General features: G+C 33.3%; 1 protein-coding gene across 4 annotated transcripts; it reads right to left on the minus strand.

The window, feature by feature from the left end:
* Positions 1-711: 711 nt before the first annotated feature.
* Positions 712-11,173, minus strand: LOC117111710 (dual specificity protein kinase CLK1-like). Of its 4 annotated transcripts, none has more exons than XM_033254704.1 (8): positions 11,081-11,173; positions 10,729-10,880; positions 8,758-8,885; positions 5,048-5,104; positions 4,006-4,157; positions 2,063-2,131; positions 1,430-1,528; positions 712-935 (listed from the first exon to the last, which is right to left on the minus strand). In XM_033254704.1, exons 2-8 carry the CDS (start codon positions 10,767-10,769, stop codon positions 885-887), a joined length of 597 nt encoding a protein of 198 aa, XP_033110595.1. In that variant the 5' UTR covers positions 10,770-10,880; positions 11,081-11,173; the 3' UTR covers positions 712-884. The 4 variants fall into 4 exon arrangements, 2 of the variants coding, with proteins under 2 accessions (XP_033110595.1, XP_033110596.1); XR_004445903.1 differs by lacking the exon at positions 712-935 and adding an exon at positions 2,738-2,924 and having other exon boundaries at positions 1,463-1,528; XR_004445902.1 differs by lacking the exon at positions 712-935 and having other exon boundaries at positions 1,476-1,528; positions 3,589-4,157; positions 11,081-11,172.
* Between the last annotated feature and the right edge of the window lie 4,886 nt (positions 11,174-16,059).

The following is a 16,059-nucleotide window of genomic DNA, read 5'->3' on the forward strand; positions in this document are numbered from 1 at the left end:
ACGATCAATTTGCATCTATGCAAAACCTGTTTATTAAATACAAATATTCATTATTTTGTTCTGTTTTAAAAAATAATCTTAAAATTATAAGTTTATTTATAAAATAGATTTATCCACATAATTCATGTTTTCAATGTTTACTATGGTTGATAAATAATATATAAAATAATGATGTGATGTACCATGACCATATTTGGCATATCACATGTTTTTCTTATAACTCTGTCCAGACTAACAAACTGTTGTATGCCCATATATAGTCATGATGTGCCTATACATGGTCATGGTGTGATATCATGACCATATTTGGGCATGTCACATGTTTTTGTCAAACAGAATTTGATAGTCTAGACAAGGATTTAAGAGTCTAACAGATAAATATTTGATAGTGAATACCAAAATGAACACAACAAATACTGTAGCTTTAACTTCCATCCATCCATCAATGTTTAAACAGCAAACATCCTTAATGCAGAATCCATCAACGAAAACCGCAAGATGTATACAGTGACCAGCTCAAACTTGAATTTTATCGCTATCAATCAATGTTGAACAATAGTCTGCTCTCTGTAACACTGTTAATACTTGCCGTTGTAACTCGATGTGTTTTCAAAGACTAAGAAACTATTTCCCAATACTGTATATTGTTTCCTGGTTTATTTCAATGAAAAACATATCAAACACCTGCTTTACATAGGTAATACCTCTAAAATTGATGGTTATATCTAGATATGTCTTTCCTAGTTCTCCAGTTATACCTACTAAATAACGTTATGTATACCATGCCCTGATTTCAACTTTGTAACAAGATAATAAGGAAATAATAGTAATGATCGAACACACTGTGATATAGCCGTCATCACGCTACGCCATTGGATGATACTTCACGTAATGGGTTTAGTGCCACGAATATTCTTGCAAATGATTGATTTACTCTGTGTAAAAATTTAGAAATAACCCGTCCTGGTTAAATAATTAGGGTATGGAGCTTTATGTTAGAAGATAAGATGCTTATCTTTCAATTCTTTCTAGGATATACATTGAGGAGGGGAGTGGCTGCCTGATGGAGATATCTGATGGGGGTGACAATTTCCATCAGATGCCAGTGAGGGCTAGAGGTGAAACCCTGGTAGAATTCAGTCTCCTGTGCAATTTTGAACCTTTATGAGCTGTTTTCAGATATTTTAGAATGTATTATGCTCAAAGAATTAATGAAAGAGTTTTCTATTTTATAGCACACAAGGTCGTGGGCAAGAGGGGATTAGCATGTCTGACTGCGGGATTAAGCTACCTACCTTCTCTGGCACTTTCATTGATTTCAGGGCTATAAGCTCAAATCTTGTTATGCCAGGATGTTTAATCATTAAAAAAACACCACTCCTCAAGCTTCATGGAGGACTGACAAGGTTATATATTTGATTAAACTCACCTTATCTTTGGGCAATTTCTTACTAAAAACCAAGTGCAGTGGGCTAGGGTGAAGAAGCTCATATACCATACAAAAATGACCATCAAATGTGAAAGTATTCTGAAAAGGTAAGGAAAACTCATATTAACTATAGGCCTTTATACATAAGGTGTATTAACCATAGGCCGTTTGTTTTGAGTATTTTGGGGGGTTTTTATTACGTCATCATACATACAAAGCGTACGTAAATCTGAGAGTTCGTATAACTGAGGTACGTAAAAACAAAATTCTACTGTACTTAATTGTTAATCAAAATCATCTGCCAAATTTAAGTTTTAATCAAATTTTAATGGGTCAAAACAAACAGTTCTTTTGTACAATAAAAAACAATAAAAGTATTCTTCACCCGAGGAGGCAAGTGGGTTGGGGTCTAAAACTTAGCCTCACTAAACTTAGTTTTCACTGCAATTATACTGCATAGCTGTCTCCAATGCAATTGGGAAGGCTCTCTGACCAATCAGCATCACCAAAATGAGTGTATGATAACATGTAGCAATTTTATAGAAATAAGGCTTAATAGTGAGCTATCACATACAGTTATAATTTTGGCATGGCAGTGTGTTATATAGGCATGGGATGAATTTTAAAACTTACCAGAAGGCGAATAATTCTTGAAAAGTTACTGGGATCAACTCTGTTAAGTCTAAGCACTGTATCTGCTTCCTATAAATAAAAAACAAAATGTTTTGAGGCTTATTCTCATGTTCTATTCTTTATATGATGGCAAAAAAAATATAAAGGAAAAAAGAAAAAAAATTATAAAAGTGTCAGACAAGAAGTGTTATGGTATCTTTTTTCAAACTATCATATAACAAATAAATATAAAATAATAAATACATATAAGAAATAAATATCTGTTGCAGCTGAAGAGATATAATTTTATTTATGTGAAGTCATGTGAAATTGAAATGATCCTACAAAAAGAATAACAGCATCATGACAACAAAAATTGTAAGCTGATATATTTATTAAGTGAGTGTGTGTGTGCTGTATTCTGATCAAGGTTACCAGTTTAAAAAATTAAAATTCAACTGAAGTAAATGAAAAAAAAAATAAAAATCATTAATTTGCCTTGCATTGTTACAAATGAGTATAAATATGTTTACCACAAGAAAATGATTCACAATTAGACTTGTTATGACCTAAAGAAATAAATGAGGCATTGAAGATGTTAAAATAAGATGGTCATGGTCAGTCTAGTGCAAAGAGCCTGCCTAATATTCCACATGGTCAAATCATGCAACCTGCACAGTAAAACCAGGCACTCACTTTGATGTACATCAGTCATACTACTGTCGCACAGCGAATCCAACTCCACTGCCTGTGATCGCTAGACGACGCGACGCCATCTGCTGATTTTCAGTGGTCGTCTGAACGGATCTTCATTAAAAAACAATCCGCTGCGCGCACGTTGTCGTGTTGCGTTCGGCCTTAGACTGTCTAGTGCAGTGAATGCCTGGCTTAAGTTTAACAAATCAAATCAAGCCAAGAAGAATAACTAGCAGAAGAGTTCAATGTCAACAACAAAATTCTGTTGCATGTTTCTGTTTCTTTATGTTCATGTAAAGCACATAAAGACAATTTTATTATATTATAAGATTAGCATTTATTATTATATACAATGCATGCAATAATTTAATATGTTTTCAATTAAAATTTTATGTTTGCACATTTGCCACAGCCTCAGTAAAACATGAGAACATTGTCCCAAATTACTCTCCAAGCTTCATAAAGAGACTTGGCTGTACAGCATTGGCGTACCAACTCTTAACAAGTTCATTCAAGGCATCACAGAGAGGTTTGGATAAAGAGCAGAGAGGTTCACAAATGATGAGCTCTACATTCCTTATGCCTCTTAAAGAGACTTGGTTTTAGAGGATTGTGGGTCCCAAATGATCAATTCTTTACTTCTTTGGCCTCATACGTAATTAAAATTTAAATTGCTCTCTCCAATGCATTTTACTATTGAGTTTTAGAGCACAGAGGTACTAAACTATTTGCCCTCCACTCCTAAGCCTCGTAAAAGACTTGGTTAAAGAGCAGTGAGGATTTCCCAATGAACAGTTTGTTCAAAATTGTTAGTCATAATAGAGATGAATTGTAGTACAAGCTTTACTTACCTGACACCCAAGCATTTTGTAGTCAGTGTGCAGTATTTTCAAAGCAACTTTATATCAGTCCTGTCTATAAGTATCTACGGCTTACTCATCACTCCAAAGCCTGGTAAAAGGACTTGGTTAAAGATCATAAGGGATTCCAAATGATCAGTTCTTTTAAAATTCTTAGCCATAATAGGGGATGAATTATTACTAGTACAAGGTTTACTTACCTGACACCCAAGCATTTTGCAGTTAGTGTGCAGTACTTTTATAGCAACTTTATACTGGTCCTGTCTATAAGTATCTACGGGTTGTACTCATCACTCCCCAGCCTGGTAAAAAGACTTGTTTAAAGATCATAAGGGACTCCAAATGATCCCTTCTTTTAAAATTATTAGCCATAATAGAAAGATGGATTGTAGTACAAGGTTTACTTACCTGACACCCAAGCATTTTGTAGTCAGTGTGCAATATCTTTATAGCAACTTGATACTGGTTCTGCCTATAAGTATCTACGGCCTGCACTAACACCGATGATATGCCACTGCCAATCACTTTTGAATACTCATATCTTTTACCCAACAGAGGCACTGGAAATAAAAAATATTTGTGTATGCTTGAACAAGTTTTCTTTATGGGAATCACACAGTGCTGATGCTCCTACATAGTGATTTTTAAGCATTTTCAATTTGCATTTCTTTTGAATTTACAGTGCATTAAAATTTGGCATGATTTCCATAAATGTTTAATTTGTATGAGAATAAAGAATGAGAATAAAATAAAAAGTATTGGCATGCAGAATGAAGATACAAGATACCTCACAGCTAGTTACATGGACAGCCCAAAACATAATTATAGATAAAAATAAATTAACATAAAATTTAATTAATATTGTATGCTACAACAACAAATTTAAATATAACAGAAATGTGCTATTTTTTTAAAGACTATTGAATCCATTTTTAAGACCTTTTTACTATGAAATCCTTAAAATAATTACCAGCAAATTCAAGGCCTGCTCTGTTACAACATTTTGAAAAGCCTTGAGAAATTTACACATGAGATTATTCATTTGTAAAGATAAAAAAGTCAATTCCTTCCAATGTAATACTGATAAAAAAAAAATCCAGATTTTATTGATGTACAGACATTTTACTATGAAATCCTTAAAATGATTACCAGCAAATTTATGCATCTGCAAATTGGCAAGAAACATATTTTTTCTTGTTTGAATTTTTATATGAAAGCTAATAACATGCATACAATTTTTTGTTTTATAACAACACGTTTTATAAGAACACCAAGGCTGAAAATACTAAAAAATAAGAATAAAATGAGCAAAATTTGACTGGTTCTTATACACAAAAAAAGTATATTGCAAAATAAGCAATTAAAGTATTGAATGATATTTCCCAAGTTATTTAGCTCAATACAAAAGATACTTTGTACTAAATGGAACTAAAATTCTAAATCTCAGTACCTTCCTCAATTAAACCTGGGTTAAAAACACCATTTTCTTCAGTGCAGGATCCATATTCTGAAAACAAAATAAAATCAGTTTTTTATTAGGTACTGGTACTTGTACAAATAGACATCTTTTTCAAGACATTTGGCAGACATTGACTTGAGGTTGTCTTTAATAGGATACTGCTTTTAAAACTAAAAAATTGAAGTGAACCAACAGCAACACTGACATTATTATAATTATTATAAACGACAACAATATAATGTAGTAATTATTTATAAAGTACTGTAGTTTGAAATCAGTGCAGATTTATATATTTATTATTTATTCTTTCTTTATACTATAGGCACTATATATACTGTCTCTTATACACATCTAGATGTGTATTGTCTTGGAATGAATGTAACAGCATTTTGAAAGATAATATTTAATTTATTAGGTAAAGTACATTCCACATTTTTGTTGCCTGGTAAGGAAAGTCCGTTTTGCTTGACTATTTTCCAAGGTGGGATAACTAGATTGTTACTTGTTTGGCTACATGTTTCTTTAGTATGATTTAGGTCCACTTAATTCCTTATAACCTGTGATTAAACATTATAACCTAAGTTATAGGGATATCCATGCTTTGTAGACAAAGAAAATCTGAAGGTGTCTTGCATTTAAGGCATGTGTAAAGCTGGGCTGGAAATTGGACATTAAGTTGTTAAAATTAGAGAACGAATATTAATAATAAATATAAATTAATATTATATACTTATTTATTTATTTATTTATTTTTATTGAGTCACTCGTGTCTGGGCAGACAAAACATTTGGGTATAGGAACTTGTTCCTCCTTTGTTCTGACCCCATCCTATTTCATTTGTACATTATATGTAAATTTGCAGGAAATAAAGATATTATTATTATTATTATTATTATTTATAATGTAATACACATAAAGCTATAATTTACAATTTTATACAATTTATAAAAAATCATGACTAACTATAAACATAAAACATAAGACCTGTGCTGGATCACATATCAATATAATTTGTTTTAATGTGAATTTATATCTTACAATTTGCTTTATTACATTGTACTATTGGATTTTAATAGATTACTGTAGGTTCTAGCTATTTGAATTTCAATTGAGGGAACATATTCATCAGATTTATTTCTATAGATTATCCACTGGGTGTGGCCTTATTAATTTCCCTATGTATACTTAAGACTGAGATAATTCCTTGAGCGTTTTTAACTGAAAACTGCAGCAAAAAACCAATAATAAACATACAGTCATACTACTGTAATACAAGATACAATTTTCTATTATTATGTTATTTGTCTTATATGTATGGTTTAATGTTTTTTAAAGGATTTTTTATTGAACTGTATACCATTATATCACAATCAGAAAATTTTTTAACCAGAATTTTGATGAAGTAGAGCATTGTGCATCTTCAAACAAATGTAAAGGCATGAATGGTTATTAATTAAATATGAAGCAAGTGCATTATTAAACATCTTAGTTAGGCATACTGTACACTATTACATTTTTCTCTGTTAAACTCATACAACATTTGATCAGACTTGTAAAGAGAGCCTTGTTCAATTAAAAAAATGACATAATTTGAATGATCAGATGCCTGAAAAAAGTATACACGATCATTGGCAGACTAAGTCTGTTAAGTCTGACAAACAAACGATCTGGCAACAAACGCCCAGCTTAAAGGGTGTATATATACTGTATATATATATATATATATATATATATGTATATAAATAAGAAGTAATCTTGAAAGGTATAGATTCTGTGCTCTCACAAAACGCTGTCAAAATAAATCCATGATATATAGCTATATACAGCAATCATCCATTAGACTTAAGCATTAGATAAACCTTGAACTAATTTCCATTCAATCATGCTAATTAATAATGTCTCTGTTACAAGGAAAGCAAGTTTCTCTGTCAGATTAGACAATAAACCATTAATTGTGTGTTCATAATGGCCCCCTGAGCATAGATTACTAATGTGGAATAGAGTTTGAGATTGTCTCCCAATGTACTAATTTAATCAATGTCAAGAAATGTCTCCAATCCAATATAATAAAGACAACCTTCAAATGGGAGGTTAAGTTGTTGGTATTATGTGCATAACAATGACCAACAACTCAACATCCCATCTGAAGGACACTACATTATTGGCCATAATTTGTGCACACAATGGCCCCCCAGACATGGAAAAATATTACTGGATAATTCAGAAATGGAGCTGTACATCAGTGGTTAAGGTGCCTGCCTTTCAATCCCAGGTCCTGGGTTCAAATCCTGAGACTCCAGGAATTTTATCATGACTAAAAAAATCCATGCCTTAAATAAAAGCCTCATATTGGGAGTTTGGTTATATAGCAGTTAATTCTCACTTGAATAAGAATTACAAAAATTGAATGGATATAATTTGAGAAATTGTTTTTCATTGTATATACCAACTCTACTTTTAACCCAGATGCAATATTCAATTACAGTAGTTGAGGCAAAGCAATAGTTACTTTTTATTAGATACAATATCTGAATTACTGTACATATTTTTTTTCATACCGGTCTGTCTCTGAGGCACACATGAGAATTATAATTTTATAACTTTTTTATAGTATAATTTTTTATTTTGCTGTCTGACTCATGAAATTTGAAATTTTTGTGACATAATATCTCAATTTTTATATCTTTACCTTTCAGTAGCCTATACTGTTGCCAGAGAACACATTTCCTGTCATGTGATATATGAGACAATAGTGTATTGTATCTTGTATTGTTACATCTTGTGCACAGCACATTGTAATGTCAGTCGACAGATACACTTAGGTCAATAAATTAGGCTATGCACTTAATACAGTCAATCTTAAAATAAAATCCTCAGCATGTTTGCATTTCATCAGGCATTAAACAAAGAACCTGTGAAAGTGGAGCTATAGGTCGGTCATTAATATACTAGCATCCTAAAGTCTGGGTCCTAGGTTTACATTGATGATTTTTATACCTTGTTTCATTAAACCCACCAAGAGCTGATACTGATTATTTTCAGTAAAAATATTATTTTTGGCTTTGGCCATAAAACTTACTTAAGAAAACAATTTTTTTTCTGAAGAATTAAATATAAATCATTTACCAGCATGTACTATTTTCTGGCACATCAAATTCTCTATAGAACAATACGATGGGATCTTGAGTGAAAGCCTAAGGGCGTGTTCATTTACTTTTTACATCACATACTCTTATTTATGTCATAGTGGGGTAACCGTGTAATAGTCTGGATGATAAATCAATAAAAAACAGACAGCACTATAAGACTAAGTATAATTTATTAAACGCAAGCTTTCATTTTACGAGTGTTTAATAAATTATACTTTATTAGCCTTAAAAGTGCTGTTTTTTTACTGATTTCTCAATTCTTTAGTGGTCAATTAAATTTTATTTGATTCTCTCAGACTCCATTTTGCTAGTACACAGCTATGTCCACACTGCCCATATATAGTCATGATGTGCCTATATATCATATGGTCATGATGTGATGTCATCATGACCATATTTAGGCATGTCATGTTTCTATCAAATCAAATTGAAGTCTGGACAAGGCTTAAGAAGATAGTATTAATGAATAACATTTAACCTTTAAACTTTATTACATTATTTTCACCTCTCTAAGGATTAAGACGTTTGCAAATGTATTAATAAGTGCCTTACCATAATGTAACTCCTGCTGAGAATGTATTTGTTTTGTTTTGATTTTTCTGTACAACATTGCTAGTCCACCTGTGACACGCCCAATCATGTGACAAAGAGGTGGTTGTATTTTAGCAAACTTTGTGTCTCTGAAAAATCAATTAAATTGTCTAATGGTAAAAAATGTTAATAATAATCACAGGAACAAAAGAGCTGAGGATTTGGCACACAGGTAATGTTCCTGCTTCTTGAGCTTTAGACCATAGTTCAAACCCAGCCAGTGTCGGGTTTTAATTGGAGTCAGATCGCTCTGCTCCTCGAATACAGGTAACCCTCAAATGAGAGTTAGGTGGGATAAGGTTAACATAAAGCACAATATCTGTTATATGTTGGTACTAGCACTGCACTGTGGCTGCAACAGGTCCCAAGTGGCCCAGCCAAAAATTTCCAATTTCAAATATTTGGAATTGGAAAATGAAAAAAGTTTGCTTTAATCAAGAATACATATATCACAATAGGAACAAATATATCTCAAAGATTTGTATTTTGTCTAATTTGTCACATTTCCATGCATTTTTGACAAAAAAATGTTTTTGTATTGAAATGGTCTATATAAATATTAAATCTAGGCCTATAATACTTTATGATAATTTTACTTTATTTTCAGGGTGTGCCAGTTCACTGCAAGACACATCCCTGCTCTAAACCCTTCCATTCTATCTCTGTTCTTAGCTACAGACACCCAATCTGGAGTGTTGCCTTTTAGGTCATCAATCCACCTTCTCTTCAGACATACCCTTCTCTTTGATATTCTCTCTTGCCCATCGATTGTCTTGCAACCTTGCCAACTGACCTGCCCACTTCCATTACTTTTTGCAATGCTAGTGGCTTTTTGACCTAGCATACATCCTTCCATGTTGTTTTTATTTACATTAATTGAGTTTCATGTTTAGTGAACCAATACACTACATTTTCTGATGACTTTATGGCTCGGCTGCTTGGTGAGTCTAGTGGCCAAGCAGCAAGGTACAGTAGGGTACTTCATCGGCACTGTTTTAGGCTGCTCTTCACATAGGGTTCAGTTGGCAGGACCAAGACTTCTTCTATAAAGACTTAAAATTGGAGGTCCAGTGTACACATCTGGCTTGTGTACACTTTAAAGGAGTGTCTTTTGGATGATTAGGGGGTTACCCTGATGGTATGGTTCATTTCAGCCCCTGTCGTTGTAGGTACTGTAGTCATTGATTACGCCCATATGCAATTCTGCACAATGACGCTGCGTTATTCTCCTATTTTAAAATAGCCAATGTTGGTATTTACCGTGACAGGTTTTTCACGTGCACTAAGATACTACAACCTTGTGTATGACGTACAGTGATAGCAAGTCTTGACTTGAAGTGACATCCTTTCTTTGAGGGCTTCCCAGGGTCGGCTGATTAGTGCGCATGCCAGTTCCATGCCAGTGGATGCGCCGGTCTGCGCAGTTGAGCTAACCCACGGAATACTGTTACTGGGACCGGGTCATTGCAGTGTGATGGCCAGCCAGTGGGTGTCACTAACACTTCCTTTTAAGCCTAGCTACCCTTTCCATCTTTTTATGTAGATCCTCATTTTGGTACAGTTGCATAAAAAAATTTCAATATATTAAACAACAAGTTATAACCATTGATAATTCATTTCTCAGAATGTACATAGGTCAATAGGTGTCTTCCTCCTCCTAAGCTTTAGCCCCCATGCCCTTCTCGATCGAGTTCTTCTAGATGCCTCTAACTAGGCCTTGCTGCAACTAGTCTACCTAGCTATGCTAAGTAGGCTAGTCAGAGCATGGCCTGCTTCATGCCCTTCGTCGTCGGTTCGGTTGCCGACTTCTGACTTAAGCCTAGCCTAGCCTAGGCCTAGCCTACCTAGTCTAGCCTAGTCCTGCCTGCCTAGCCTAAGCCTTCCGAAATATCGTTTGTTCAAGAATGACAACTGTTATAATTTCACACTTACTTGTCAAATGCACCGAATGACGGTTTATATACAGACGACATGCTTAAATTACAGTGTTTAAACACATTGTCATTAGGCTAACGAAACCGCCACACACTTTCTTCCTTCCGCCGATGTTTACCTCAATAAACTCATATCCACCGCCATATTATCTGAAACAGTCAATATTATTATTCTTAATTCAATAATCAAAGTACCGTCATTTTAAAAATATTAACGTTATTTTTAGGTATCAAAAATAATAAAATTTGATATAACAATTATATTTCTATTTTATAAATTGATTTATTACATAATTACTGTTATTATGTTTACATTATTAACAGAATACTTTTAACTTGGTCACGCATACCTCCTTTTACTTCCACAATGTCATTGACCTGAGGTCTAGTTGTCACAAAAGATGCGCAAAACGTAAATAAACATTACAATACTGAACTGTACTTCGTTTGTGCCTACCGTATTTATGTGTTTTATAATACTGTACAGTATGATGATCGTTATGAAAAAACTCACACTAGCCTTTACAAATATTGATCAAACCATAAAAGCAAGAAATTTAGGAATACATTATACATCCATACATTCTACATTTTGTGCGTTGTTAAAATATTGAAAAAGTGATATTTTGGCATTCATCTGACGACCGTGACGTCATTGGTTACCATTGGTTGAATAAGTGACTTTCCAAATATGGAATGTGCCATGCCATATAGTACGTCAGAACGTATATGACACGACAACATGCTCGTTACCAATATCGCTGTGAATTACACGCACACCTCTAAACAAAAGACACGGCAGCTATTCCCTGTGATATATGCGGCTGCAGACATGCAAGCTCTTGTAAGAGCTGCATAGATTTTTTTCTCAGGGTAAGTAAAATATATTCATATGTAATATACTATTTTAGTATGATTAGATATACAGTATATTGCAACGTTGCAAACTAAGATTGCACGACGATTTGGTGCCCCAAGTGTGTAACTTCATCGCGCAAGTGTGTTAAATAATATATTTCAGTCCTGAATACGAGGCTGCACACTTTGTGGGCGTAACAATAATAAATAGTTAAAGAATGTGCATTTTTTTCACCATCTCAAAAAATGTCTAAATACTTTATAATTATATGCATATTCCTTGCAAAATTATTAAATGCGATCGCAACAAAATATTAACTGATTTTGCAAGTGTTACTAAATTTAATATAATATAGGGTTGTTTATTTTAGCGTTAAAAACAGAAGGTCTGTACTTTTTATTTATTACGAAGCGACCACTTACGCCGGAATCCAGGGTTACAATAAGTCGGTTTTATCAATAATGAGACAACGTGTAGGCCTATTTCACCAATTCAGCATATATTATTTTATTAGGAACTAATCGTTGTGTTCTAGTCTAAGTGGTGTCTCGTCTTTGTTCTCCCACTGTGCAGTCTAAGCTATTGTTCTCGTACTATCGTACTGCTGTTCACGCAGTCTTATCTAATTACTGTAATGGTCGATTTATTAATAAATTCGCTGACCTATTGCAATTTGATTCTTCACATATATGATTTAATTTGTCACTTGAAATAACATTAATATAATAATAAGCAATTTTTGTAAACGTTATTAAAAGCATTTCTTGAATTAGATAGTTTACAAAAGAAAATATGATATGTATGGGGACGTTGCGTAATGAGTTTTTTACCCATGATGGATCTACGTAGCTACTTGGCCATGTTCTAATGACTTCTTAATATTCAATTCAGTGACCAATAATGACGTCACCAGAAAATGTCCACCTATTGATATAGTCAATTTCTAATTTAAAAATAACGTTTTAATAAGAAATTATTTTTCACAGTCATATATTGATTTTATGGGAAAATATCTGACTATATTAAAGCCAAATTGAATACGTCAGTGTAAACTTGTATTGGCTGATACAGAGGTATTAGTATTATTCGCTTTTGTTGATATTCAGCAATGACGTCATTAGAAATGTGTACCAATATTGGAATTATGCTATTAGAGCCATGGTTACTTCGTTAATGATACAGAAACATTTACAAATTCGCGTAGGCCTAAATGTCATCACAATATTATCCTCGATTGGTTATTAAGTAGATGCTTGCCTTCCAATCCCCAGGGTCCTGAGGTCACACCCCCTTTCTCCAACCATGGAGGAATTATAATTCTTCCACGTCCGGCTAGAATAATTATAGGCCTATTAATAATAACAAAATAACAAATAATAATAATAATAATAATAATAATAATAATAATAATAATAATAATAATAATAATAATAATAATAATAATAATAATAATAATAATAATCTGTAATGAATCTGAATCATTGTCCTCATCATCGATATCATCAACAGCATCAAAATACCGGTATGCATTTGTGCATATTTTGTGCAAGGGTTCAAAATTAAGCATTTTCTCCTAGATTAGGCCCTATGTTATTTTTCATAGGCCTATCTTATATAATAGTTGTAAGTTTTTATCTACTGTGCAGGCATGTCACCACAATCATAATTCATTATCATTTTGATATCATTAAAATTGCGATCGTCTTCATCAGCATACACCGGATTGTTGCCTTTATGCTCTTGATAATTCGACTGGTTTTCTGTTAATGCCGCCCACCTGCGTGTACTTACTAACACTATCTCTCATTAAATTCCACCAGATACTTAACTCTCACCTAGCAGAACAAATTGTACGTTCGTAAAACATTTTAGGTCTAGGCCTATACAGTATTCTTTTTTAAATAGGTCTACGTAGGCATATACGCAAGCCAACTAATCGGCCAATCGGTGTGAGATGTGTAAAAATCAGCACGCTCATCAAGGGAGCGTTCGTTGACAACAAGATCGAAGTCAGTGTCAATTTCCAGGAATGGAATTAAAAGTATAGCTGGCTGCCAAGCTTGACGACCAAGATGTATTTATTATCTCAAAACTAGTACAAATTAATAATATAAACATTTCAAACCATTTCAAAATATAAAAAAAAGAGTAAAATAATAAATAATAACTACGGAATTATTTTGTTTATCTCATTTCTTAAAATTATACTTTTACATATTTTCTTATTATAGTTTAACTCAGTGAAACAAAGTATGGATAGTATCCTACTAAGTTTGTAAGTTAATAAGTCGTTGTATTTGTCTTGCAGACATGGAAAAGATTGGCATGTTTTCCATAAGTTTATAGCGACATATTGAAATCTATTAACATATATGAAGCAAGGATCATCAGTTTGATCACAAGTTGATAAAGTTAATAGATTTACCAGTAATAGCAAACAAATAATTTTTGAAACTTCACGCCAGAGTCGTTTAAATAACATAACGAACGTTACTCCGAATAAAGAAAGGGGGGCCATGATTCGACGTTTCGACCTTTATTGGGTCATCTTCAGGAATGAGAAAACTTTGGACAATTACAAAAAAATGCTACAATATGCAAATGAGGGGATTAAACAAGTCCAACAATGGGGATTATGAGAGAGGCAATAGTGATTTAACTAATACATGAAAATAAACTTGCTGTTTTACAAAACATTTCAAATCCACAAATTATTATTATTATCAAGTGCACTTTCTGACAATGTTTTTGTAGATGCTTTTGTAATTTATATTTGAATTGAGGATCTCGCCATTTGAGTGTTTTCCTCTCCCTATCATTTGTCTGCTTTATTGTTCTTTGGACCAAATAAATGAAATGAGAATTCTAAAGACCTACTATGTATTAGCCTAAAACTTCCATTTCAATTTCAGTGACGATTAACTACCACTTACAGAATCTATCAACTGAAAAACAATACACAACAAATATTTAACAAAACGTAACAATCTACGGTTAATGTCATCAGACCATAGAGTTTCTACCTACATACCGGTATATGACGTCACCGTTGTCGTTTTTAAATTATGAATATTTATATTTATTTCATAAGTCAACATATTTCATAACTGAACACGGAGAGCTCCCAGTAATTTGGTTTTGCTTTGGCGCAATCCAGTCGGGTTTCATTTGCTTGTTCTATTTTTTTCTTTTACAGTGTTTGTTTGTTTGTTTGTTTGTTTTTTCCAATTTTTTATTTCTGTTTGTCATTGATTTTAAAAATTTTATCGACGAAATAAATGATATGAAGTATATGATATTCTATGTATTCATGCTGATATATCTTGCAAACTGTTTTCAGATTGTGTGTTCACATTAATTTGAAGACCTCGTATAGATTAGATATATGGTGTTTTTTGATGTTCGAGGCCTTATGTCATCCGCATAAAATGACGGTCCTGTCGTTCGGTCTCTACAATAAGAAATTCGGAATTGCTTGTGTTCAAATTTCCACATGATTCGAGTGATGTCATCTAACAACGAGCACCTTTTGGTTATGTTGTTAGCGCGCGACAAACGCAATCAGCCGAGTCCAGGTTGGGCCGGGGGAGAAAAAGTACAATTCGTCGGGGAGAAAAAAAAATTGTATGTATTATCCACATACTGGGCCTATTAGTAGACTCTAAAGTCGATTAAATAAGCCTTTGAAACCCCTAAATTGTCAAAATGTTTGGGGCTTCGCCCCCTGGACAACCTACGAAACCTTTTCATCGCAGCTCGACCACGCCCACTCTACTTTCGTCGGGGAAATCTGACCCCTCGTCGGGACATCCTGGCGCCACCCTCAGCGGTAGGGCAGCCGGCGTTACTATCGGGGGTAATGAAGTTTGTATTCTCGCTCTTCATCGTAAAAGCATTATTTTTATGTCCTGGTAGTTGCGTTCAGTACGTCAAAATTGTTGCATTTCATCTGTTTATTATTGCCAAATACAATGATTAATCATGTAATCATCATAAACACGGATAAGCCTATAATCATTGTTCCGTCACCATGGTCTGTCGTTTCAACTAAATATCATTAAACTGATGTAGGCCTACAGTATGTGTTTCTTGGTTAAGTAATGGGCATATATATATTATTTCCAATGGTCAAGATCAAGTAAATGAAAGTTATTTTGAAATATTTTGCAAGAAAGAAAGAAAATCGAAGTAGATTAAACGCGATGAGTTACCAACCGATATAATTCAAACTGCAATGTTATACTTAAATAACTTTTATTTAAAAAAAACAACAAACAAACAAAGAAAACACGTTACAAAAATCTATAAAAGGAAAACATTAAAAAAAAACTCCCTAAGATCACGTTATTAAAATAAACGACAAGGGAGGGGATGCAAACGCCTTAACCAACTGGCCCATTGAGGCTTTGTTGGAAATTTAAATCCGATTGAAGCAACTAATACCTCACACTCTTGCGCATGGTTGGACAG

The sequence above is a fragment of the Anneissia japonica genome, unplaced genomic scaffold, assembly GCF_011630105.1.
Source record: "Anneissia japonica isolate Jap-2015-1 unplaced genomic scaffold, ASM1163010v1 scaffold287923_len1623670_cov205, whole genome shotgun sequence".
Taxonomy (NCBI): Eukaryota; Metazoa; Echinodermata; class Crinoidea; order Comatulida; family Comatulidae; genus Anneissia; species Anneissia japonica.

Bases quoted from the DNA above. Each gene is read 5' to 3' on its own strand.
- LOC117111710 (XM_033254704.1), bottom strand. From the start codon at position 10,769: ATGTCGTCTGTATATAAACCGTCATTCGGTGCATTTGACAA. The intron at 8,886-10,728 runs GTAAGTGTGAAA...TTGATTTTTCAG, and splicing joins TCATTCGGTGCATTTGACAA to AGACACAAAGTTTGCTAAAA. The intron at 936-1,429 runs GTGAGTTTAATC...ATTTTTACACAG, and splicing joins AGAAATTGCCCAAAGATAAG to AGTAAATCAATCATTTGCAA.